Here is a 27826-nt window from a genome sequence, read left to right as displayed (position 1 = left end):
TTTCATTGGGAGTGTATCTAATAACAACTTGCAAAAGCTGCAGATATCGGACGCCATTGCAATCCCTGCCCTTCTAACCCAGCCTACACGTTCTGTGGCTGTCCAATCACAGACTTCCCAATGCAGCTCAATGAGAAGTCTATGCAAGACAGGTGCTCTGGGCAATTTCTGCCTCTTTAGTTTAATTACACTGAGCTAACCAAACCAGGAAGTAACAGGACAGGTTGTCTGGTTGACAGCCAGGGGGTGTAACCATTTTAATTTATGAAAGTGTCAATTTCTATTGAAATCTGCCCTTTTTGTAAAATGAAATATAGGATACACTCTTCACACATAAAGAAATGCAGCAAGCTTTATGTGCTTTAGGAGTGTGGTGTTCCCCTTTAATTCCTTCCAGCTTCTGCAATGTTAAAGGCACACTCGGCACCATAACCACTAGTACCATTGCAGTGATTATTGGCAGTGAGTCACTGGATAATGGGTTTCTCAGTTGTGTCAATCTGTTTTCGTGCTCGTTGATGAAATCTGCGGTTCTCCTGGCACCTACAGCCCAATCTGTTGGCCGATGTGGCCGTGAAATTTTGCATCCACCCTTACCCCTCCCTGTTATGGTTGGCAGAAATATTCTAAGAGCGCTGGGCTCGCCGTCTGCTTTGGCCAAGATGTGCTGGAAGGGACTGTTTGAAAAGAAAAAGGGGAAAAAAAAAGGTATATCAACACAGTTTGAACCAAACCAGGAGGATGGTGCCCACAGACTTCAATGAGCTGTAGTAGTTATGGTGCTTTAACTCAAACTGCTGGCATTTTTATATTACTGGTAACCCAGCATTACAGATATTTTTTTCAACACCTTTGATTCTAAATAACTGAACAAACCAGGTAGTTTCCCCCCCCCCCCAGATATGTTTTAGATCTTACTGCCTTTGTATTGAATGATGAAGGATGCTCACTGCCTATTTATGCATCTGTTGTTTTTTTTGTTCTTTGTTTGTTGCAGTATCTTCTAGAAATGAAAAGTTTAATTCTGCCCCCCGAGCACATCCTGAAGAGAGGGGACAGTGAAGCAATCGCATACGCTTTCTTTCACCTCCAGCACTGGAAAAGGGTAGAGGGAGCTTTAAATCTCTTACATTGTACGTGGGAAGGGAGTAAGTAATTATTTCTTATTTAAAAATCTGTGTCGGAGAGCAATTTTCAAAGGGAGGGGTAGCCAGAAAATATAGCCCTCCCCCAATAGAACTCCTATTCTCATGATTCTAAACCAGCCTAAGGCAGCATTATGGTAATTGGAAAACCAGGGGGAGTGGATGTAGCGCTTTAAATGTCCTTTTTGGTATTTGGAAAAAATAGAGGAGATAATCGGGTAGGATGTCTCAAATTATCTTTTTTTTTTCTCCCAAATACCACAAAGGACATTTAAAGCGCTACATCCACTCCCTCTGGTTTTCCACATTTCACCGGAGAGACACCGGACTTGTACCAGTATAGTATATCAAAGTACAGAATTTTCCTTTTCTTTTTTTTCATTATGGTAATTGTGGTTCTACCGTAACTGGGCAGTGCTATATTTTTGCAACTGCTGTTCTAAAGTGAACTTAAAAGCATCGTTTAAGCACCATAACCACTGCATTACACTCTAGTGCTTATGGTGCTAGGGGTCCACGAGTATTTACCCCAATCGCCTCTGGTCTGGGATTCTCTTCTGATATCACTAAAGCGAACATAGGAACTTCAGATATATCAGGGAAGAGAATGTCATACTGGATGCACCCAGAAACGTCTCAGACGGCTTGAAAATGGTTTACCTACTTCCTGTGAGGCAGCATCGAGGAACTTCTGTCACCATAACCACTACGAGGAGCTATAGTGGTTATGGTGCCTAGACTGACTCTTTAAAAGGAAGAGAAGTAAACATTGTATTTGAGAAGATTAATGCATCTGCAACTTTCTTATTGCCTTTTCTGACATACAAAATAAGCGAGAGAATAGAGCTACTGCTTATTATTTAAAGGGACACTATATTCACCAGAACAACTACAGCTTAATGATCTTTTTTCTGGTGAGTAGAATCATTCCCTTCAGGCTTTTTGCAGTAAACACTGTCTTTTAACCCCTTAAGGACCAAACTTCTGGAATAAAAGGGAATCATGACGTGTCTCACATGTCATGTGTCCTTAAGGGGTTAAGAGAAAATGCAGTGTTTTCATTACAGGTGAAGGGATATATTCACTGGCCACTCATCAGGTGGCTTCTAGATGTGCCTCCTGGGGCAGTGCTGCACAGTGTGACTGACATTGAGTGTTTCCATCCTCTGCATTGAGAAATGGAACTCCTCATAGAGATTCATTGATTCAATGCATTTCTATGAATAGATGCTGATTGGTCAGGGCTGTGTTTGACCTGTGCTGGCCCCTGATCTGCTTCCTTGACAGTCTCAACCAATCCTATGGGAAAGCACTGTGATTGGCTCACAGAATCACTTCTGATTATGTAAGCCAAGCAGGCAAATCAGGGGCAGAGGCAGCAGCTGCAGGCTTGAATACAAGTAGGAAGTTACTATATTTAGGGAGGCAAGGGCTGGGGGGAGCTAGATGGTGGTTTTAACACTATAAGGTCAGATATACATGTTTGCATTCCTGAACCTATGGTGTTTCTTTAAGAGTTTAATGCAGGTATAAAATAATTGTATTATCGTGTTTTTTTTTTGTTTTGTTTTTTTAATAATACAAAATACAGGATGACTAAGAGTTAAAAACGATCTGTACTGTTGTTTTTGTTCTGACAGATCCATAAGAGATACTGGCCCCTTAATGGTACCTGGAGGTTGTTATTAAATTCCTGTGGCCTAATGCTATTGTAAATTACAATCTTTACTTATTATCTGTTACTATAAAACAGATTTTGAGGTGTCTGGAATGATAAGATATGTAGCTGTATTTTACGAGATTTGTATAAGTATAAGATTGGATTCTATGCAGCGAGACCCGTGAATATTTTGCAACAACATGGAAATCCCATCCTGATAAAGCTAGTGATTGTAATTCTGATCATACTCGCTTGCGTTCTTTTAGGTCATGGGTCGTCAACCTGGTCCCTACCGCCCACTAGTGGGGCGTTTCAGGATTCCAGGTGGGCGGTAGGGATTTTGGCAGAGAAATCCTCTTGTTGAGAGGATTTCTCCTTTTTAGAGTGGGCGGGCGCGAGCGGCGTTGGGGCGCAAGATTTCAGCCAGGCCACCTTCTGAACCCCCCGGCACGGCAGAGTTCTAATCCGAGGCGGCGAGTGAGCTCTAACCTCTCTTCTCTGCTCCCTTGCAATGTGTGCTGATGCCACGGGAGCCGGAATATTACGTCATATTCAGGCTTCTGGCATCAGTAGACAGCCCGCGAGGGAGCAGAGCAGAGAGGTTAGAGCTCCCTCGCCGCCTCGGATTTGAACTCTGCCGCCCGCCGAAGTGAAGCCCCACTGGACCCCAGGGACAGATCCACACCAGCTCTCCAGGTAGGGAGGCTGGGTGGACATTTAATATTAATAATTTGTGTGTATGTGTGAGTGTCTGTATGTGTGAGTGTGTGTATGTGTTTCTCTGTGAGTGTGTGTGTGTCTGTAAGTGTATGTGTGAGTGTGTTAGCGTGTGTTTGCCTGTGTGTGTGTATGTGTGTGTGTCTGTAAGTATATGAGTGTATGTTTGTGTGTATGTGTTTCTCTGTGAGTGTGTGTCTGTAAGTGTATGTGTGAGTGTGTGTGTCTGTAAGTGTATGTGTGAGTGTGTGTGTATGTAAGTGTGTTTGTAAGTTTATGTGTGTGTCTAAGTGTATGTGTGTGTGTCTGTAAGTGTATGTGTGAGTGTGTGTATGTGTTTCTCTGTGAGTGTGAGTGTGAGTGTGTGTGTATGTGTTTGTCTGTGAGCAGAGTACTTGTAGAATAGAAGAAAGAAGGAGCAGAGTATTTGTAGAATAGGAGAAAGAAGGAGTAGAATACTTGTAAAAAAAGGAAAAGGAGAGGATTGTTGTTGGCTAATAATAGTAAGTAGGCTACCTAGCCCAGCCTTTCTACTGGGCACTGCTATAAAGAAGGTTAAAAAAATAGAAAAAAGGGTGGGAGGGAGGAGGGGAGGGGAATTGAGGAGGGAGAGGAGGGGAGCTGATGCACAGATGAGAAATCATATTATAAGCAAACAGAAATGATTTATCTTCTGAATATCACCAAAAGAGGAGACCTTTGTTTGTTCCTTAAGAAAATCGAACTAGATATCAAATATTTAGTCTCGCAGCATCAACGTCAAGGATCTCTTTAATCACTAGTAACGGTAATTTCAATTTACTTTATTGTTTTCTCATTAAACTTTATAAAGTTAAACATTATAAACATGCATAATGTAGAAATAAAAAGATAAATGTCCGTACATTTATTATTTTTAAAACACCCTCCTTTCTAAAAAAATATTCTGCACAAAACTAGTGGGCGGTAAGGACATTTTTCCATCAAGAAAGATGCATTAGTGGGCGGTAGGTAGAAAAAGGTTGACTGTTTTAGATGTACTATCCTTTTCGTGTAGACAACCTGCATTATTCAGAATTGGCCACTAGATGGCGCCTGTTGCTCTTTTCGACCTAGGTTTCGATTTATTATTGTTGCATTATGTTTTCAAACAATTTCCCAAAATATTTGAAAAATAAAAAATATATCAATATAAAAAAATGGAAAATAATAATTAATATATTTTTCGTAATACTAAATCATTTTAAAAGCTTATCTAACAATATTAAATCGAGGCCCTCCTCCTTTGCTTGTGACACTATAGTGGCAAAATAACTGTGTTTTGCCACTCCTTTTCCCTCTCCTTGCAGTAAAAAATGATTACTTGCGCCGCCTCTGAGGCTGAGATCATCAAACTTGGTGATCTCAGCCAATCCAATGCTTTTCCATAGGAAAGGATTTGTAGGCCTTTGCACATGCGCTGCAAAATGCTGGCCTGCACCAATCAGCATTTCCTTACAGAGATGCATTGAATCAGTGAAACATAGAAACATAGAATGTGACGGCAGATAAGAACCATTCGGCCCATCTAGTCTGCCCAATTTTCGAAATACTTTCATTAGTCTCTGGCCTTATCTTATACTTAGGATAGCCTTATGCCTATCCCACGCATGCTTAAACTCCTTTACTGTGTTAACCTCTACCACTTCAGCTGGAAGGCTATTCCATGCATCCACTACCCTCTCAGTAAAGTAATACTTCCTGATATTATTTTTAAACCTTTGTCCCTCTAATTTAAGCCTATGTCCTCTTGTTGTGGTAGTTTTTCTTCTATTAAATATAGTCACCTCCTTTACTGTGTTGATTCCCTTTATGTATTTAAATGTTTCTTTATGTATTTAAATGTGCATCTCTATGGGGAGCGTTCAGCATCTCCATGCACAGTGTGGAGACGATGAACGTAATTTCTGCATAGTGTGCAGCACTGTAACAGGAAGCACCTCTAGTGGCCGTCTGAGTGACTGCCACCAGAGGTTTTACAGACCAGCATTGTGAACACTGCCTTTTCTATGAAAAGGCAGTATTTACATTAAAAAGCCTGCAGGCTGCATTAAGCTGTAGTTGTTCTGGTGACTATTGTGTCCTTTTAATAATTTGTCAATAATGTAAGTTGTTGCATATGTGACTAGAGCTATACAATGTTTGGCTGATCATGAGCAAATACAAAAATAAATGTTCTAGGAGCAAAGAAAAGAAAACTGTCTTAAAATGCACTGTTGAATACAGCATTTTAGATTTTAGATTTTAGTTTTTGTTTTTCATTTAAGGAATTTAATTTTTAAAGTAATTTTTTTGCGGCCCACTTAAAAGTCGTACAGTAAATGCTCAGTATCAGAAAAATAAACAAACAATTTGTGGTATTGTAACAAAAACATATCATAAAGACTACTCTAAAGAAATTGGTTATTAAATAGCACAACATGGATTTATTTGATTCAGGTTTTGTGGAGGGGAGGTTTGTAGAATATTTATGGGAATAATTGTTCCATTCCAACTCGTGTTAGATACTTTACAAAGTACTTATAGTGTCCCTGTATGTCTGGAATGTTTAGATATGTGGACGCAGCCATTTTGTACCTAGGCACAGCCATTTTGTTTTCCTTTGCTCATTATGAAAACTTTATTACATTTGTTGAGTCATTTGATAAGAAGTCTTGAACCTTTGTTCTTTTTTTTTTTTTTTTTTTTTATATTTCTTGTCACGCCTCTCCTACCTGATGATCATATTGCCCTACTGAAAAACATAACAAAGGAAGTGTGGTTTCTTTTAGATCTAATATAGATCTCTAATATAAAACATAGCTTATTTGTTCTTTATTTAAGAATGATATCTTATAACGAAAGGGGAGGATGTGTGAAGGCCCAGTTATCATTGTCTGACTTTAATTCTGTACTGTCTCATATAATGTTCTCTGAGCAAGCTGAAAAAAAAACTCCTGAATCTTTGCTGAAGTATCTGAGTGAAAAAATGTGACTTTTAAAGGCCATATGGTTTTGCGTGAGATTGCTTTGCTATAAAGCCTTTCGTTTTTCTGATTTTCTAAATTTCAAGGCATTGTATATCTTCAGACATAGCCGCACTCGTAGCGGAGATTATCTCGTGTAAATGATAAAATCCCGTACATGCTGGTTTTATTTTTAAACATACCTTGAGAAATCACTGATTTATGGTTAGAATAAATGCCATGTGTTGCTGGTATCCTGACGTCATGTATCAAAGGAACGCTGCATTTTGTATTCATTTACTCCTCTTTTACACGTTAAGCCTAAAACAAATATGCATGTTGACTGGTTAATGTGCACATTGCAGCATAGTCTATTAACACGTCCTATTAACCCTCCAGTGTCCGCTGTGATTCATACTAGTGTAATGGTGAAAAATACAAAAACAATTCATAAATAGGAGAAAATTCCAGGGGACTTTAGTTTCCATTTATGGAAGGAAACGCTTTTTTGTAGGGACATTCCAGACCCCTAAAGCACTTTAGCTTGCTGAAATTCTTTATGCGTGAATAGTGTGTTCTGTTTTTTTTTTGTTTTGTTTTTTATTTTACAAAAAGGGCAGATTTCAATAGAAATTTACACTTTTTTAAATTAACTGTGTTACACCCCCTGCTTGTTAATTAAACAACCGATCCTGGTACTTCCTGGTTTGGTTAGCTCAGTGGAACTAAACTCAAAAGGCAGCAATTGCCCAGAGCATCTGTACTGCAAAGACTTCATTGAGCTGCTTTAGGAAGTCTGTGATTGGACAGTAACAGAAAGTCTTAATGGGAAAAAATGCACAATTAAACACATTTGGGTATCTACTCAAAAGTTGCAGTGGCGTGTTCCATTAATGTGAATCTGACATGAATTGGTTGGCAGCAGGAGGAAAGGGCTGTTGTGTAATGTCATTTTAGTGTAGATCTGTACATCTGCTATTGTCGTTTAAGATAAAGTTGTTGTTTGTTTTCGTGAAATGTACATTGTACCTCACGCGCGCATGCACACATCACATACAAATGTTACATGCAGCCAGCACACACATTATGACACAGACATAGACTACACTCACGGTAATTCACAAACCTTGTCATTCTTGCAAAATAAATCCAAATGGCCAAATTGAAGCAAAAATACCCACGTTCTAGATATAGCAAAGTTAGAGAATATTTATTATTACCTCTATTTTTCCATTCAGAAATTAGTTTAGCAAATACTCCTGTCAATGTCCACGGCTCTAGGCAGGAGCCCCCAATTTTTGTAATTGATATTATTTTGTCAGGAAATGTAGATTGGTCCTTTAGACAAGTAGATTTTTTTATTTTATTTTTTAAACTCCACACCCATTTTCTAATCCCATCATCCATGAAATGGCTGGTCTATTCCGGCCACCCCCATGGCTCCTTTTACTATGGGAATCAAAAAGGTTTTACCATTTTCTGAATAGCAAATAATAACGAGAAACATGTTTGTTTTCTAACAAATCTTTATTTAAAGGGTTAATTCAACCAAAAAACAGGGTTTTAAGAAAAGGTCAGAGGTCTCTCTGCTGATGTCTGCTGGCATCACTCCCCCCTTGACCTACAGGGACAGATGAGAGGAAGGACTGATGTTAGATGTCAAATTTGCCCAGAATTCACATTAACCAGCCCTGACAGCAGAGGGGTTAAACTCTATATGTGCAGGGTTTCTTACTGAAATGCGTTGCATACGGAATTCTGAGAAAGATATTGCGTGGCATTTTCATGCAATACAAATCTTGTCATGTGCACGCTGTTTTATACCGAGAGAGCCTTCACAGCAGATGCAAATGAAAGTAAATTAACTAAAGAAAACAAACATGAATGAAGCTACTGTAACGGAGCTCCCTGTACCTCCGACAAAGGACCGCTCCCTGGCTGGAACAGGGGGAAAACCTCAGTGCTTCTGCCCCCAGTCGCCGTGGCCTGACTGGGGTCCTGGAACCTCTCCGTCCTGGAGCTGAATAGGGGACTAGCTCTATCCACTCCCAGGGACTAGACGACACTCAGTCCTGGGCACTCTAGTCCCTACAAGGAATTTCCCCGCTTAATCCTCTAAGCTGGAACAGTGATGAGCCCTTTCCCCTCCCAGTAACCAGACGACACATCGTTCTGGGAGTACAAGCTGGCATGTTTTAATCTGGCCAGATGGCCTGCTTTTATTCAATTTCAGACACCGTTAAGCACGCCCCTGACACTCCCACACACACAGGATAATCCCTTTCCTGGACCTGCGGGGGGACTAGTTACAAGTTAGAAACTCCTCCTCTGTACCTGAGAGATAATTGAGTCAGGAACTGAACTAACTCAATTATCTCCAGACACAGAAATACATACAATATTACAAAAAAAACCAAAATACCTTTAAAACACATAAAAAACCCACAAAAGTTACATCCACTGATAGCCCTTATCTGGGTGACCAACATATCCACAAATCACCCAGATCTGTTCTGAGGTTCAGAATTTCCCTGGAAGTCATAATTTTGACCGACCGTGCACATGGTCCTATGCCCAAAACATTTCCATGAAATCAGTGCTAACGGTCGGTCAAGTTCAGTAGTCTTTTACAGGTTTCCCTGCATGGCCCACAGTCTGTGAGCAGGAGGCTGGCAAGCAAGCTCCTGCAGGAGCTTGTGGCAAACTCACGTGGGAAGAGGAGTTTGTCGCAGTTACTGTGCAAATTAATAGCAAAATAGCTGCTGTTGGCCTGAAAGGTAGCTGTTTCTTGAATTAAATCATGTGTGACCGCTACATATCCTGCTGGGCTGGACTTTATAGAGAATGCCCTGAGTTCCCTTTTTAACCAATGGAAGGACCAGAATTGAGAAGTCTAAGCTATTTTCTGGGAGTCTACAAAATAGCATATGTTTGCAGTAAATGCAGAACTCTGCCTTCTTCAGACACAAAATTAAAACTAAATAAATAAATAAATAAACAAAGTGAGGAAGATGAACAACAGGCTGATAAGTTACCGTTTACTAACTGACTTGAAACACGTGATAGGATTCTAAAATCGTTTACAATAATCAAACCACACAATCACAGGACATTAAACACTATCGGGCAGTTCTTTTCAGTTTTTTAAGGTCAATTAATAATGAATGCAAAGTGATGTTACATTTAATGATCCCCGTTAAAGGACAGGTAATAACTAATAACACTATTTATTAGTGTTTGAGCAGACCTTATAAATAGTGTTTTTATTTTTTCCCTCCTGCTCTCTAAACAAGATGTATGAGACACAGTGTAACTCCCCATTCAGTCAATATTGTATTTTTAGCATCTGTTCCAAAATTCATTGTCTGAACACATCTCCAGTTATTCTACTAACTATGCATCGAGGAAGGAATTTATGGTAACTTCCAGAAAACGCAAAGCAGTTAAACGCATGATTTATAATCTCAAATGATATTCCCTAAAGCCTTTTTAAACATGTATGTGTATAAATCCTTCAAAGGTTACTTAAGGCATTTCTCTTTGTTTTTCAGCGTTCAGAATGATCCCATACCCACTTGAAAAGGGTCATCTTTTCTATCCATATCCCATCTGTACAGAAACAGCAGACAGAGAATTACTGCCATGTAAGTGTCACATCCATTCCTTTACCATACGAGGTTAATGGTTTCCAACTTTTGCAGCAATGATTCCCCACGCCATATATGCTTTGAGATTGGCTGATGTGTGGACATAACTCTCCCAGCAGTCACTCTTTGCAGATAGAATGCTCACATTTTTTTAAATGTCGTTCTCCTGACACGTTGGGGCTATAAGTTCCACCCGGTGGCTGTCTGACTTCACTGTGAACAGTTAAGAGATCCTTATCTGTACAAGCACTCTGTTATCTAGTTAAGCTTCTTCGTAGCTTGTAGCTTCTAGTAAAAACGTCACGCACAAACCCACGGATGGACCTGTTGGCATGCTGATATCCAACATAGCCCCTTATTGATGAACGTATTTGTGCCAATTGCTAAATTGCCGGGTATGAGCATTTGGGATGTGCTAAGCTCCCATTAAATAATATTAGGAGCATCGGGATTGGCTGAGCTACTTCCTGTATCAGTGAAGGTTCCACTCAGTACCAGAAAACCCCTGGGTTTCTGCAGCAGATGCAGGGACATACAAAAGCAAATATTGTGTATTTTATGTTTTTTAACTAATTTACAATGGTGTTCGCGTTTATTCTCTCGTGTCCCTTTCATTAGGGACTAATCTTCTGGGGAAAGTGTTGTCCAGATTTTTATTGCCCCAAGATTGTTGCACGCTTACCGTAAGGAGGTGACATTATCGATAAGATGTTTAAGTGTTAAACTACGTGATAAAATGAGTCCATAATTCCTCCTCCAGTATAACTTTTTAATCCACTAATTTATGTCATGTACTACTAAATGATATAATAAGCAGGATGTAAATGTCCTGAAAACCACCTAATTCCACCCATTCACACTGCCTATTTCTGTCCGTTGCAGCTTTTCACGAAGTTTCAGTTTACCCAAAGAAGGAACTTCCGTTCTTCATCCTTTTCACAGCCGGCCTGTGCTCTTTCACAGCCATGTTGGCACTTCTCACACACCAGTTTCCAGAACTCATGGGAGTCTTTGCAAAAGCAGTAAGTATACGAATTACCGAGAACATTTATTGTTTGTGATAACCCATGTGCAAAGCTTTTACCTTGGGGACGACTAACTGATAGGGGGCTGTTAAAGGGACACTATAGTCACCCAGACCACTTCAGCTCAATGAAGTGGTCTGGGTGCCAGGTCCCTCAGGTTTTAACCCTTCAGATGCAAACAAAACTGCTATGTTTACATTTGGGGTTAAGCCAGCCTCTAGTGGCTGTCTTCCGGCTAGCCACTAGAGGCGCATCTGCGACGCTGGAGGCATATTGTGCCTCCATCGCGCAGAGCGTCCATAGGAAAGCATCGAGAAATGCTTTCCTATGGACACTTTGCACGCGCAGCAGGCTCCACTGACGTCGGAGCGGGGGAGGAGAGGTTACCAGCGCCGAGGGAGCCTGGCGCTGGAATAAGGTAAGCTGTTGAAGGGGTTTTAACCCCAGGGCACTAAAGAGTCAGGAAAACCGCTTTGTTTTCCTGACACTATTGTGATCCTTAAAGATCTTATCTTAGATAGAGCTACAGCCCCCAGATGCTTTGCTAGTCTTATCTACTGGTCAATCCTGCACTATGGGAACACCGTACGGGTCCTGAGGATTATATGTTATAAATCCATTTCTTAGAATGATTTTTTTAATTGACAAAATAACCAATAAACATGTCGGACATTCCTTCCAACATTTGTATAGGATGCCCTAAACATCAAACTGAAAGTGAATACGTAGAACATAACATTTAGTTAGGAAAAAACATTGCTATATCATATTCCTTCTACTACTAGAACGTAAATTCCAAATTAACGTAGACATTTACCAGAAGGAGGGAGCTTCATAAACAATCAAATAATGGTCTTACACCAAATTTAATATTTTACAATTTAATTTAACCATAAAGGCACAGCAGTGTTTCAGTACCATACAGCAGCATTTCATGTGATTAATGCTTGGTTAAAATGAATGTAGCAGGACTGATATGTTTCAGTGACTGTTTTGGTTAAAGGGACGCTGTAGGCATTATAACCTTTTCATTTTATTGAATTGGTTATTGTGCCTGGAGTCCTCTGGCACTGTCCGTCCATTTAGTGTTCAACTGTTTTTTGAGCAATTTCACACTAAATATAAGGTCCCTGGACCCCCACATGCCCGCCTCTACTGGAGGTGTGGCTAAGGCAGAGATTGCACACTTCCTACTAGTCATACCAGCAATGGGCACTGTGATAGTGTCAGCTGACCACTTTTAGCCTCTTGGCCAATACCAGCTGCTCAGGCTGCTGTTTCCTCGTTAGCCGAAGCAGCACAAACAGAATAGGCTGCTGAGGACTCTTGTTTAGCAGTAAAACATTAAAAGCAATTTAACACCGAATGGAAGAATGGCATTAGGGGATTCCAGACACTATAACCACTTCAATGAAATGATGCATTTACAGTGCCTACATTGTCCCTTTAAAGACTTAATATAAGATAGCAATGTTTATTCCTAAAAGTAGTGTTGGGTGGATCCCAGGAGTCTTAAGGTAGTGTATCAGTTAATATATAGTGGTTTAGGGTAAGGGCATAACTAGGAGTTACATTCCCAGGTACCAGATATTTCAATTGCCATCATTCAAATGGTCGCAGGTGCCACTTTGTAGTGTAATTCCCTCTAAGCTCGGGTCGACTGGGACCATATATGAAAACACAATCTGCTTTGGGAATTGCGTTGAATTAAATGAGACGACAATTTGTCTGTTTTGCCTTTTCACAATTCCCAGTTGTGTGAATGTAACCTCAGCGTATTCATTGTGGTAAAACTCTAATAGTTATAGCTGGCGGTTTGTCGTAATTCAGTATAAACAAGAGAGGATGGGAATCACCTTGTGATGTTAATGGAAATCTTCATAGATCTTGCGGGTTTTGGGAAAATTATGTTTGCTGTAATTAAATTGAATATCCTATTCATAAGCATTACAGTTACATACAACATAAAACCATGTCCACTTTAGTTCTGCGGCTTTTGGTGGCTGTAAGAAATTTGGCAGATTTTTATTTTATTTTTTATTGCAACGTAAATATGAACTGTCCAAATAAAATCATATAGAAATTGCTGTTGGTAAATTACAAATTTCAGTTAGATTTTAAGACTTTGGGTGTCTTTTGTCAGTAAACACAGTTTTAACCTCTGTAAAATAAAATCATTGTGTTGAAATGTGTCTCTTTTTTTCAAACTGATCCTTTTTTAAAAAGTTTTTTTTTGTTTTGTTTTTTATATGTTTTGCAGTTCCTGAGCACATTGTTTGCCCCTTTAAATTTTGTAATGGAAAAAGTTGAAAGCATCCTTCCTTCCAGTTTGTGGCATCAACTCACTCGGATTTAAGACTCTTCCAGCACGACAAGACTGTCATGACATCACCATCTTGCCCACAACAACGCATGATCGAAAAAGGGAACCATTCCGTGACAAATGAATGGACTGTCTATTCTCATATACAAACTGTTTTTTGTTGTAAAAGGAAAAAAAAAATGTTCAAAGAAATTTTTTTTGCCTCCCCCTCCCTAAAAAAAACAAACAAAACAAAAAAACACAAATCTTAAAAATTAAACTTTTGTGTATGGCAGAAGAACTTGAGCTGTCATGCTGTTTGGAGAGCTTAGCGGCGCAATATATAATAAAGGCAAACTATAGGCTAGGAACATAAAATTGTATTCCTAAAAATATAATGCCCTATAGTCCCGCCTCGCTCGCGCACCTCGGTGCTGGGTCAGGCTCCACCTCCGCTCCTCCTCCGATCTTGGGGACCTAACGCACAAGTGCATTTGGACAATCGTGTAGGAAAGCATTGAATCAATGCTTTCCTACTGGGTTTTAACTGATGCTGGATGTCCTCGTGCATAGTGTAAGGACGCCCAGCATCAGTACTACCTGGAAGCACTTCTATTGGCTGTCTGGTAGACAGCCACTAAAGGTGGAGTTAACCCAGCAAGGTAATTATTGTAGTTTGTCAATAACTGCAATAATTACAATTGCAGGGTTAAACTGGCATGGACACTGTACCCAGACCACTGCAAAGAGCTGAAGTGGTCTGGGTGCCTATAGTGTCCCTTTAAGTGGGAAAACCGAATGCTCTGTTTCTGACATTTTCAAATATTTGATGCAGGTTCACAAAACTTGTAAGAGATAAAAATCCAACCACACACTTTTTTTATTCTTTTCCCACATTTTCATAAAACCAAAACAATTATTTATCTGATATTAAGCATAAACTGCCTGAAAGGGCTGATTTACTAAAAGCTGGAGGTGTATATATTAGGCCAAAGTTAACCAAACATTAAAAATTATTCAGCACTAAATTTCCAACATCGGTATCTTGCTAAACAAATTGACACGTTTAGGGAATAAACCCATAAATGATATCTAAGCAGTTGTATTTTCCTCCAGTGAACATATGTGACACAGGAGCATGATCCCATTAATGCTCTTCCATATTTCCCCCTAGTTAAAGGGACACTCCACTGCCCTAACAGGAAAGAAAATATTTAGTAGATATCCCCAAATGAAATTTTTTTTCTTTGGGTATTTATCTTAAAACCGCATGAAATAGTTGCAGATTACTTGTCTGCAGCCTTTGCAAGCAGTCTGAGCGTATTCCCTTTAAATGCATCTCTGACCATCATTGCTGATTTAGTGCTTACTCTTACACGTCTTACTTGACTGAATTACACATGCAGCAATATATTCAGCTTTTTAAAAAGTCTGAATTTTAAACTAAAAAAAGAAAAATGTGTTGTGATGCAAAAGGTAAGTTATAGGACAATATAAAACAATTCTAAGAAAACGGTATAAAGCCACCCCTACTAATTTTTGGCCTAAAATGTTTCAGCCTCACCCAGAATCTGACTAAAGGGAGGTTGCTTTGGGTGACAGATGGGGGAGGAGCTTGAACAAAATATATTTCTTCTGCCAGAGCGGGTACCTGCCGACCACCGCAATCCTGGAGGAGCTACAGTGGAAGGTACCGGAGCTGTGGCGCTTGTATGGAGCTTCAGAGCGGGTGGCGAGGAAGCTGGTGGGATCTATCTGTACAGACTACCCAGTTCCCTCTCGTACGTCACACATCTTTATCACATGCTCTGTTGGCCTATAAGTTTTTATGATTAGCATGTGCACATTACCAAAAAAAAAAGTAAAATAAAAAAGTATGTTATATTAACATTCCACATGATTATTTTTATTTTACCTTTTTTTTTTTTTTTTTTTTTTTAGTTTTGGTAATGTGCACATGCTAATCGCAAAAACTTATAGCTCCTTCAGGATTGCGGTGGTTGGCAGGTACCCGCTCTGGCAGAAGAAATATATTTTGTTCAAGCTCCTCCCCCATCTGTCACCCAAAGCAACCTCCCTTTAGTCAGATTCTGGGTGAGGCTGAAACATTTATGGCCAAAAATTTGTAGGGGTGGCTTTATACCGTTTTCTTAGAATTGTTTTAGATTGTCCTATAACTTACCTTTTGCATCACAAAACATTTTTCTTTATTTAGCTTAAAATTCAGACTTTTTAAAAAGCTGAATATATTGCTGCATGTGTAATTCAGTCAAGTAAGACGTGTAAGAGTAAGCACTAAATCAGCAATGATGGTCAGAGATGCATTTAAAGGGAATACGCTCAGACTGCTTGCAAAGGCTGCAGACAAGTAATCTGCAACTATTTCATGCGGTTTTAAGATAAATCCCCAAAGAAAAAAAATTTCATTTGGGGTATATCTACTAAACAGTTTTAAAACTTCCCTATGCATTTAACGGTCAGCCACGTTCCTTCCTTATTATTGTAGAACAACCCTTTATGTTGTGATATCTGCATTCCATGGTTGAATGACGGGAAAGGAGCTTATACCTCTAGATTCTAGATTTCTGTGTTTAGACCCATGAGGAGGAACAAGTTATATAATACAGCTATGTGAGATAATCTGCTATGTCAACACCAGAGTTCTTGGTCTACTACTTAGAGAGTTTCATTAAACCCACCAGGACTAAAATGACAGGATTGTCACAAGTAAGTAATTTCAAGTAATCTGATCCAAAACGATTTAAACAGATGGAAATTGAGATGTTTAGCATTGCTTATTTTAAAATCTATAGTCCTAAAATGGATCCCACACATTTCAATATTTAGTATTCAACTATTATTGAGAAACTAACCCCCCTTTAGTTTAATAGCCCCACTCGCGCAGCACAGGAAGGGGATATTAGTTTTTTTTTTTTTTTTTAAACAGTTTACTAGACATGCCCCTACTTGCGATATAGCGAGTAGGGGCAGAATTTACTAATACAAAGTAATTTTTACTTAGTATTAGTAAATTTGGCTGAAAGACTGGTGAAACTGTTCTCATTCTGTTAGGACGCAATTCTGTAGTTTCGCCGGCGTTCTGTCTAAATGACAGGACGTTCGGAAAAAGTGAAAGGAGGCTTCGCAGGAACACGGGGGAAAGGTGAGAATTATGGGGAAATTACTCTGACCACAGGAAATTAAGCACACGCTGGTCAGCGATGGTCAGGCGTAGGAAACATCCATAAGACACATAGTCCCTACTTTGTCTTATGTTTTAAAGAAAACTAGAGCAGACAGGAAGAAATGAAGAAAAGATCCGGACAGAGGGAGAGAAGAGGAATCGATTGGGGGAAAGGTAAGTTCGGCATGACCGCGCCGCTTTAACAAAATGGAAAAGCCATATGTGGAAAAACTACGTACACCTTTAATGCTTCCGTAGGAATTAAGAAGCTAAGACGCTGACAGGTGTTGCTTATCAAATGCTCACGATTAATTGATCATCTGCTAGTGTTACCACCTAGAAAGAAAAGAAAGGATCTCCTTTAAACAGGGACTATGAAGTGTGTCCAGACCATATCTAGAACCCTTATCATGTATTACAAAAAAGTAAGCTAGTAACCCTTAACATGTATTACAAAAAAAGAATAAAGTGATCCTTGGACAAAAAGTCCAGGATACACTAATGGGATATTGGTCTGAGTACACTGTTACTTTAAAAACATACATTTATTAATCATAAGCATGAACAGAAATACAATGAAAAAAACACACACTAATAAATCAAGAGGAGATAAATGAAGCTCAGTGAGCTGAGGGGGTAATAGGAGGTAGCTTAAGTACATAGCATATAAGTGCCCAATGTAGAAAATCAGAGAAAGTATAAAGCCTAAAAAAAGGGCTAAATGGACCTCTCAGAAACCGAGCAACAACTACTCCATAGTCTTATAGTAAAGATATCCTCCAGCCCCAGTAATAGCTACACATAAGGATTCTCATTAAAGCCCTTCGTATCTATGATACAATGTAACACGCTGGCTAGTGCTGTCAGATTGTATCCTAAGTGAATGACAGCCATAAGGTCAAGGCAGGCTAACTCACTCCTTAAACTTCGCTCCAGTCAGGCTTCAATTCCTCATTCCCTAAATAAACACCCCTAACAGTGTCAAAATAATAAGTGAAGTGATAATAAAATCATAGTACGCCTAACGCGTTTCGGCGCTAAAACAAGCGCCTTTCTCAAAGGCTATCAACGGGGGTATGCACTTGAGCTCGTATTTTATACACTGAGCGTCATTAGTGGGCCAATCAGAGGGGATTGCGGGCGGCGTTACGTTTGCACGCCTACCTAACAGGTTAGTACCCCCCTTCCGTCAATCATATAGACTTGCTCCAATCAAAATGGGGTAGGCGGAGCTAAGTGCCGAACCCGGAAACGCTTGTATATTGCGTTGCCATGGGCACAAGCTCATGCTTCCCATGCATGGAATATTAACTTTGGCATCAGATCGCAACAAGTAAATAAATATTAAGGACTTGAACTTCATTGTGATGGAGCTATATATATAAAGATATTTTGAATACACAAGATTATATACTCTTGTCTTTATATACACAATGTATAGCCGTCACGATTGGTTCTATAAGTGTAAGGGTATGAGTGCACCCTTTTTAACAGGTTTATGCTGTTTTTGGATGTACAGTGGTCCTTAATATTTATTTACTTGTTGCGATCTGATGCCAAAGTTAATATTCCATGCATGGGAAGCATGAGCTCATGCCCATGGCAACGCAATATACAAGCGTTTCCGGGTTCGGCACTTGGCTCCGCCTACCCCATTTTGATTGGAGCAAGTCTATATGATTGACGGAAGAGGGGTACTATCCTGTTAGGTAGGCGTGCAAACGTAACGCCGCCCGCAATCCCCTCTGATTGGCCCACTAATGCCGCTCAGTGTATAAAATACGAGCTCAAGTGCATACCCTTGTTGATAGCCTTTTAGAAAGGCGCTTGTTTTAGCGCCGAAACGCGTTAGGCGTACTATGAGTTTATTATCACTTCACTTATTATTTTGACACTGTTAGGGGTGTTTATTTAGGGAATGAGGAATTGAAGCCTGATTGGAGCGAAGTTTAAGGAGTGAGTTAGCCTGCCTTGACCTTATGGCTGTCATTCACTTAGGATACAATCTGACAGCACTAGCCAGCGTGTGTTACATTGTAGCATAGATACTAAGGGCTTTAATGAGAATCCTTATGTGTAGCTATTACTGGGGCTGGAGGATATCTTTACTATAAGACTATGGAGTAGTAACTGCTCGGTTTTTGAGAGGTCCATTTAGCCCTTTTTTTAGGCTTTATACTTTCTCTCATTTTCTACATTGGGCACTTATATGCTATGTACTTAAGCTACCTCCTATTACCCACCGTTTAGTAGGCTCCTCCCTCAGCTCACTGAGCTTCATTTATCTCCTCTTGATTTATTAGTGTGTGTTTTTTTTCATTTTATTTTTTGTTCATGCTTATGATTAATAAATTTATGTTTTTAAAGTAACAGTATACTCAGACCAATATCCCATTAGTGTATCCTGGACTTTTTGTTCAAGGATCACTTTATTCTTTTTTAGAGTTACCACCTGTATAAAAGCTTCAGTTTGCTGAACTGGAACATTCAGGTGCATGTTAACACAAGGAGGAAATACATCGGCAATGATCTCAGATCAGCAAATGTTGCTGTTCTTCAAACTGGGAATAGATACGAGGCCATTTCTAAACAATTTAAAGTCCATCATTCTACAGTTTTTTAAAGTGGAAAACCTTAAAGACAATTGCCAATTTCACCAAGAGTGGATGTCCCTGGGTCAGACCATATAATGCTCAGAGAAATTGCAAAAAAACAAAGTTACATCTCAGACTGTACAAGTTCATGACTTTGCAATTAGAAAAAGACTGAAGAAGTATGGTTTGGAAGCATTTCCAGGACACAGCCTCTTCTCTCTAAATAGAGCATGGCAGCACAGCTTAGGTTGGCAACGTTGCATCTAAACAAACCACAATGGGGATGTTTGGGCATTAATGCACAGCGCCACGTTTGGCTAAACCAAACGAAGCATATTGGCACAAACACCTCATAAAAAAAAAAAATGTCAAGCATGGTGGTGGAGTGGTGAGGATTTGGGCATGTTTTGCAGCCAACGGACCTAGCAACTTTAAAGTCCTTGAGTCGACCATGAATTCCTCTATATACCAAAGTATTCTAAGAGTCAAATGTGAGGCCATCTGTTTGACCGCTAAAGCTTGGCGGCAACTAGGTTCTGTAACAGGGCTGTGATCCCAAGCACACCAGCAAATCTACAACATTATGGCTGAAAAGGAAAAGAATCAGGGTGTTGCAACAGCCCAATCATAGTCCAGACCTGAACCCGATTGAAATGCTGAGGCAGGACCTTAACAGAGCTGTGTATAAACAAATGCCAGCAAACCTCAATGAACTGTAGCCAGGGCCACCATTCCTCTACAATGATGTGATTAAGTCATACAGATCACTTTGTTATTGAAGCTAAAAGTGGTTCTACAAGCTATTGTATCATAATATGTACTTGGTTTTTCATACATGGCTTCTCCATTTTGGCTTTATTTTTGCTATATTATGACAGTGTAATATGTCATGTGCTGTTCATCTGAGGTAGTATTTACCTAATTTAAATACCTGCTATGGAACCGATGATGGTTATTATGTCCTCATATGTAAAACCATAGAATTCATAGAGGGAGTACTTTATTTTTCCCATGACTGTATATATTATATACAGACACTCCACTTCATGACATTCATTAATTTTTCCACCAGGAAATACACTGATCAGCCACAACATTAAAACCACGGACAGGTGAAGTAAATAGCAATGAAGACGCCATTACAATGGCAATGTTAAGGAGTGGGATATATGAGGTAGCAAATGAACAGTCCATTCTTAAATTTTACGTGTTTGAAGCTGGAAAAATGGGCAAGCAAAAAGGTCTGAGTGATATTTGACAAGGGCCAATTAGTGATGGGAGAGAGCATCTTCAAAACTACAAGTCTACCAGTAGGCAGTGGTTAGTACCTACCAAAAGTGGTGCAAGGATGGACAACTGCTGAACAGGTATAAGGGCAATGGTTGCAAAAGGCTCATTGATGCACATGGGGAGCTAAAATTGCTGAAAAACTTATTGCTGTCCATGATGGAAAGGTCACGCATTTAGACTGGAATAAAGGAGATTTAGGCTACGGCAAAGAAAGGTTTTGGTTTTAAAGAACAGTAAGGTGGTTTTATTAGAGTCTATACACACGTCTAAACAGCAATTGGATAAATACTTGCAAAAACAAAAGGATTGTTAATCAGTGGGGTAATAGCTTCTTAGTCCAAGGAGATAAGACTGCCAAGAATGTTTTTTCCCCCCTAGTTTACTGCAAACCATGAAGCACTTCAAACTAGGTTTTTTGCCTTCTTTTGGATGAACATCAAAAACGGTGAGAAAGGCTGAACTTAATGGATGCATGTCTCTTTTCAGCTACATAATTATGTAAATACCATGTTAAAAAAGCTGTCGGAACACCGTGCATCGCAGTTTGCTGCATGGCTGCAGACTGGGCATGTGCCCATGATGACTCCTTTCCACTGCCGAAAGCCCCTTCAATGGACCATGGAGATATGGAAGAAGGTTGTCTGGTCTGATGAATCGCATTTTCATTGAGATCACATTGAGGGTCTGGTGCGTATGCGTCATTGCCTGGGAAAGAGATGGCAGCAGGATGCACTATGGCAGGCATAGGCAACCTTTGGCACTCCAGATGTTTTGGACTACATCTCCCATGATGCTTCGCCATCATTACAGGTGTAAGAGCATTATGGGGGATGTAGTCCACAACATCTGGAGTGCCAAGGGTTGCCTATCCCTGCATGGGAAGAAGGCAGGCTGGCGGAGGAAGTGTTACGCTCATGACAATGTTCTACTGGGAAACCTTGGGTCCTGGCATTCATGTTGATGTTACTTTAACACGTACCACCTACCTAGAGATTGTTGCAGACCACGTACATCCCTTCATGGCAGTAGTGTTCCCTGATGGCAGTGGCAACAGGATATTGCACCCAGTTCAGGAATGGTTTGACGAACTTGACAGAGTTTAAGGTGTTGCTTGAGCCTCTGAATTCCCCAGATCTCAATCCGATTGAGCATCATTGGGATGTGCTAGAACAACAAATCTGACCCATGGAAGTCCCACCTTGCAATTTGTAGGACTTAAAGGATATTCTACCAGATACCACAGGACACATTCAACGGTCTGGAGTCCTTGACTCATCAGAGCTGACACCTACACAATAGTAGGCAGGTGGTTTTAATGTTGTGGCTGATCAGTGTACATCATTTTTTTTTTATTATTCATTTTTTGGGGGGGGGGCTCACTTTCCTTCTAACAATACAGATCATCTTGCACTAAGTTGCGGAAATGAAGGAAGAACAGCCCTGGTAATTAATTCAGCTTGAATGGCCATTGGAGCATATGGAAATACACGTTTTCGATGATTTCACTGAACCACATAGTTCAGATTTTACATATTACACAATTAAGAAGTCAGAACTATGATAGTAAATGTGATGACCAGAATAAGACAGAAGTCAAAACAATGTTGGTGCTCAGTATGAAAGGAAAGAAAATACAGACTGCACTTTGCAGTGTATTAGATAATATATTCATTATTAAACACAAGTTATCTCTTGAAACGAAAGTGGAAAATAGTTAAGTTGGTTAAAGGGAAACATGAGACAGCTGGATAATGTTGTTTGTATATTAACATCATAAACATATACCCAGCTATGTCCAGGTTATTACTTTTTCTTGGGCTTTATTTACTAAACCTGAGGTTGCGGAGACTTAACAAGAGAGTAGAACATTTTAGGACCAAATAGTGAAATATGAAGAAAAAATACTTTTTTTTTTTTTTTTAGGTTAGCTGTTTTGGCCAAAAATTTACAATGCAACCAGTCCTCCAAAATTCAAGGTTTAGTAATAAAGCCGTAAATATCTTTCCAAGCATAAAGAGTGAGAATCTTTGATAAACTTCATTGGCTACCCTATCCCAAAATCCCTGACCTAAAGTCTCTCCTTAAGACCCTTGGATTGTTATATGTTTGTGCAGTGCGGCATCTAATTCACTTGAAAAAATAAATGTGAAACAAGTTTAATTAATTCTTCAACGAATGAGAATCCTGCAAGAGACTGAATGATAAGCACAAATCCTCCCACAGCAAACAAACTGGCGGTCAGGGATTGGGCTACAATATCTCAAGCACTTCCTGGTTTCAGTAACAAAGAGACAACAAATCTGATCTCTAGCAACCTGCACAGCATTAGGAATTGGTTTTCACATGCTAGAACTTTGAAAACACTTTAAATGCCCATTTCAGTTTATTTTTATGATTTTTCTTTAAAAGCTGCAAGAACATTTTCAGGTATTTTTTTTTTGTTTGTTTGTTTGTTTGTTTGTTTGTTTTTACATACCATGAGCTCTGTTATAATAGCTATACATATAACAATATCGTATAGTTTATATATATTTTATTTTAACTTTGCAACACAAATAACGCTCTTGCTGAAAGATGAAGAAATACAAAATAGCTGAAGCTTAAGGGACACTTATGGCATCAAAACAACTTTAGCTTAACCCCTTAAGGACACAACTTCTGGAATAAAAGGGAATTGTGACGGAATATATCCATCATGTGTCCTTAAGGGGTTAATGAAGCAGTTCTAGTGTATAGAACATGGCCCTGCAGTCTGACTGCTAAATTGTCTGCTATTGAGGAGTTAAATCATGGCTTTGACTAACACAGCTGCCTGAAAAAAATGGTTTTATTTTTAATCAGATATTAACTTGCCTTACAAGGTTTTATCTACTGCTCTGTAAATGTAACTTTAAAAGGACACTAGAGGCACCCAGACCACTTCAGCTCATTGAAGTTGTCTGGGTGCAGTGTCCCAGGCCCCTTAACCTTGCAATTGTAATTATTGCAGTTTTTGATAAACTGCAATAATTACATTGCAGGGCTAACTTCACCTCTAGTGGCCGTCTAATAGACAGCCACTAGAGGGATTTCTGGGTGGTTAGGCTTGACGCTGGACGTCCTCACGCTTTCCAAAATCCCATAGGAAAGCATAATACAATGGGGCAAGTCTTAATGCGAATGTGGCGCTTGCCGCCGGCTGACGTCTGCGTAGGAAGAGCCTGAATCAGCATCAAGGGACATCAGCGCTGGAATCAGGTAAGTGATAAAGCAGGGCACGACTGATTTCCTAGCACTGTAGATTCCTTTTAATCACATACAGGAGGCTCCTGCAGGTAGTAATAGAATGTATTTTCTCTTGCTCTGGTTATAACCTAAATTAAACAGAATGTGCAATACAGGAAGTCTTGACATTAGTTCTCTCTTTACAGGAAGTGTTGAGGAAGGCTGTGCAAGTCACATGCAGGAAGGTGTGACTATTGCTGCACACACAAAGTGGTTTAACGCCTAAATGGCAGAGAATTGAGTAGTGAGACTGCAGGGGCATACTCTATATATTTTCATCAGAATTAAGTTGTTATGGTGTTAGGAGATCCCTGGGCTCAATGGTTAAACCATTAAATCCAGCGTTACTCAGCTCTCCAATCCAAGGTTTGAAACTGAGAGCCGCTGAGTGCATAAGCTGAAACTCTTAGCCTAATAGTAGCTCCCCATTCACAAAACTGAGTGAGAAATGGTCATGTTTTTGCGTTTTGTGAATGGGGAGCTACTCAGTGTCAGCTCTCAGTCCGAGGGTTGAAACTGCAGGCGGAGTAGTTGAGCAGAGCTAGCTGATGCCAAATGCATGTCGCTGGGGTTAAATCATTCATTAACAATTTAACACCTTGGGGTAAGCTAAAGTCCAGAGACCTCCTCACACCATAACCACTTCATTCCAATAAAGTTGTCATGGTCCCTGGGGTGTCCCTTTAATATCCTCCAACACACACTGCAGAGATTATTCATGAAAATGACAAATGTTGAGAATTGAGAAAGGAACTGCAAATTTTAGACTAAACAGCCCAACTGCAAACATTCTCCAAATTCCCTATTTTTCCAGTTCAGTTGTTACTTTGGTCTAATATTTGAAATTCTTTAGTCAATGTGCTACAACCCCCGGTTTAGTGAATAAACCGGATTATGATTTTACACTGTTACTGTAAATAAGCTTTCACTCACAATATAATTTAATATAATTTAATTAGTTGTTTTTCATTTTGCAATAGATTGTTTAAATATCATTTTCACACAAAATTCTCTTCTGTTAGTTTTACCCCTTTTTATACTCTCTCTGCCGTATAGCTGGTCCAGTATTTGTCATTGTCTTGGTAATGACCTCGTCATGTTTTGTCAATCCATGCCCCGTCTCTGAATCCTTTACACGTGTGTACGTCCACCGTTTCCAGACAGTCTTTGCAATGCACGGCACAGCACCAGTGGAATTTGCACTCGCACTTTGCCATAGTGGTGATTCTGGCCGTATCGAATCCTCTCCCACAACACATCACCTCGCAACTGTCCATACCCCGGGATGTCTGGTTGCAAATTCTGCCTGCAGTTCCAACTGAACCTACATTATTACAATGACAAAAAAAATATCTACATATTAATTGTTTATTACATAATTATGTGTCCTTTAGAGCTCCAGATTATTCAGGGTCTATTTAATAGTACATACTTTCATGTAAACTTCAGCTTGCTTTAAACTGAAAAACAGAAAAAAAAAAAATTTGTCTGCTTCCGAGACTGCATGTGCAACCAGGCTCGTGGCTCAAGCACAATGGCGTCTCACCAAGAAGCCTCTGATTGGTGTATTCCCGGCACAGGACTGATTGTATCAGGAAAAGAGGGGAGGGCAAACAGAGGCTGCAGATAAGAAATCTGCAGCTTTTACGAGGTGGTTTGTTTTTTTATATACGCCCTGCTATACAATTAAACAAAAAACTAATAAAATTGAGTGGAGTGTTCCTTTAACATTTCATTGCTTGATAGATACACATACCCAATGATGTCCATGTTGTGAATTAAAAGGCCATGCAGCCTAATGCCACCTCACTGTTCCTTGGGGTTCATTTACTAAATCTGAAATTGTAGAGAATCAACAAGGGGGTTGCAAATTTTAGCAGAAAATGGCTAAAATAAAAAATCAATCTTTTAAGATTTAAATAACTGATCTGGTGGCTGTGTGGATCCTTAAATTTAAAAATTCACTATGAATTCTAAGCAATTCTCACGTTACTAAATCACCCTGTTTGAAGTACAGATAATGGAGGAACGTTATATAACGCAATATTTTCTATTTTATTTTTTGTTTTACACATTATGACCGAGGTAAGGTGTTTTTAAATAACACTATTACGTTTTGTGAAACTTGAAATTGCTGTTTAGTGAATAAGCGAGTGTGCTGGATCTTGTATGTTTACCAAATATATATATATCTGTAGGATCAAGCAAAACTAATTAAAAATTGAAGAGTGTGCAAGCTGCAAAGTCATTTCAAAAGCTAGACCAGAGAAAAGGCTACTGCCAAACTACAGAAAATAAATGAAATAAAATTAAAAAATGACTTTGGGTAATGGATAATGATATTTAAACACATAGTTTTGCCTCTCAGGATATGTAATGTTTTTGTCACTTTGCCAAGGGTAGTGAATGATATCTGCAGTGACATGCCAGCTATATTTGTGGTCACGTATTTGGATAAGGATCATCGCTCCAGTGAAAATCCTCAATTGTTTGAAACCTCACGACCATTACGCAGAGTTACAAAAATGTGTCTTTGTACTTGGAGAGTTTTTAGGGTTTTGTCATCTCCTTCTCAGAGCTTCTGATGGATTTCAAAAAGGTTGACTCGGTTCTGCAATAGCCTTTTCGTTCAAGTAAGAGCAGTTCAATGTTTCACTGATATCTCAGTGTATAAGAAAAATTTCTAATCTTATAGCCCTTTAACTGTCCTAATACAGAAAAGACCATCCAGCCTATCTGTCTGAGGTATGTTGCCCATAATGTCTTTGGTTCTATATTTCACTTGTTCTTTCTCTACCTAACCTTTAATGTTTGCTAGAAGAGGGTACCCTACGGAAGGTACCCTTGTAGAAGTTCCTTTCCATTAGCATAGACATCCTGAGCACCTCTAGACTTTTTACTGACACTAAATGTTAACCATGTTACACATGTGTTCTGTTAAAGAACCACTATAGGCACCCAGACCACTTCAGCTTAATGAAGTGGTCTGGGTGCCTGGTCCATCTAGGGTTAACCCTTTTTTTTTATAAACATAGCAGTTTCAGAGAAACTGCTATGTTTATATTAGGGTTAATCCAGCCTGTAGTGGCTGTCTCATTGACAGCCGCTAGAGGGCTTCCGCGCTTCTCACTGTGAAAATCATGCGCATTCAGCCGAAGAGGGAGGAGAGCTCCCCGCCTGGCGCTGGAGAAAGAGGTACGTTTAACCCCGTCCTCTCCATCCAGCCCAGCACCTCAGGGCACTATAGTGCCAGGAAAACGAGTATGTTTTCCTGGCACTATAGTGGTCCTTTAAGTTCACTGGGCAAGATAATGTATTAGTAAAATCTGTTCTGCTGGATTACACACCATTTGGCTTGGAATCTCACTGACCTCGGATTTAATGATCCATTGACTTGACTTGTTAATATGTTACACACTTACTCAGGCATTATTATTGGCATGTAGAGATTCCAGTATTTTCTACCAATGTATAGCACAAATAGTAAGGAGAAAGTGGACATGCCTGTCTGGTTCCATTTACAATACGGCCCACATTAGATAAACATGCCTCCCAACCATCCCAATTTTCAGGTCCTGTCTTAACTTAGTTCTATGGTGTCCCATTTTTGGGGACACCAGGGAACAGTCCCATCAATAGATCAAGTGCATCATTGCAAGGAGCACTGTTTCAATGCTCCTTGCAGGATCTGCCCTCAGTGGGCTGACCTCCAAAGTTAGTCAGGCGTAAATGACCCACCAGCAATCGTGTCACTCCTCCACCTGCCTCCCACTTGCTTACTGATTCTGTGGATGCCAGAGTTGGCAGGTATGGATACAGTCACAAAGGGAGAGCTATACCCACTTTAGAATTGTATCTGAAAAAATCTAACTTAAAGGATCACTTCAAGCACCACAACCACTGTAGTGCTTATATAGTGTCAGTAATACCCTAGCACCATCCATGGTAAGATGAAAAGGCGATTTAGCACAGTTTGACAACTACCTTGGTTTCCTTCAGGCACCTACAGTTCAGCTCCTGCATCTGGTGTTCTCT

General features: G+C 39.7%; 2 protein-coding genes across 8 annotated transcripts in view; one reads left to right on the top strand and one right to left on the bottom strand.

The window, feature by feature from the left end:
* Positions 1 to 27826, top strand: part of ST7 (suppression of tumorigenicity 7) — a 366953-nt gene that overhangs the window by 83390 nt on the left and 255737 nt on the right. For 3 of the 6 annotated variants that reach the window (XM_063446843.1, XM_063446845.1, XM_063446848.1), the window contains 4 exons: positions 998 to 1148; positions 10037 to 10129; positions 11015 to 11154; positions 13418 to 14012. In XM_063446843.1, the coding sequence (XP_063302913.1) occupies positions 998 to 1148; positions 10037 to 10129; positions 11015 to 11154; positions 13418 to 13513 (480 nt within the window). In that variant the 3' untranslated portion in view covers positions 13514 to 14012. Of the gene's footprint in view, positions 1 to 997; positions 1149 to 10036; positions 10130 to 11014; positions 11155 to 13417; positions 14013 to 27826 lie in introns of those variants that run through there. The other 3 variants (XM_063446846.1, XM_063446844.1, XR_010090419.1) reach the window with 2 other exon arrangements.
* The window catches only part of WNT2 (Wnt family member 2), a 40322-nt gene continuing 37305 nt past the window's right edge, over positions 24810 to 27826 (bottom strand). For both annotated transcript variants that reach the window (XM_063445093.1, XM_063445092.1), the window contains one exon: positions 24810 to 25115. In XM_063445093.1, the coding sequence (XP_063301163.1) occupies positions 24886 to 25115 (230 nt within the window). In that variant the 3' untranslated portion in view covers positions 24810 to 24885. The remainder of the gene's footprint in view (positions 25116 to 27826) is intronic.

This window comes from Pelobates fuscus, chromosome 3, assembly GCF_036172605.1.
Source record: "Pelobates fuscus isolate aPelFus1 chromosome 3, aPelFus1.pri, whole genome shotgun sequence".
NCBI lineage: Eukaryota > Metazoa > Chordata > Amphibia > Anura > Pelobatidae > Pelobates > Pelobates fuscus.
Note: the sequence above shows the minus strand (reverse complement) of the source record. Positions and strands in the feature narration are given on the sequence as shown.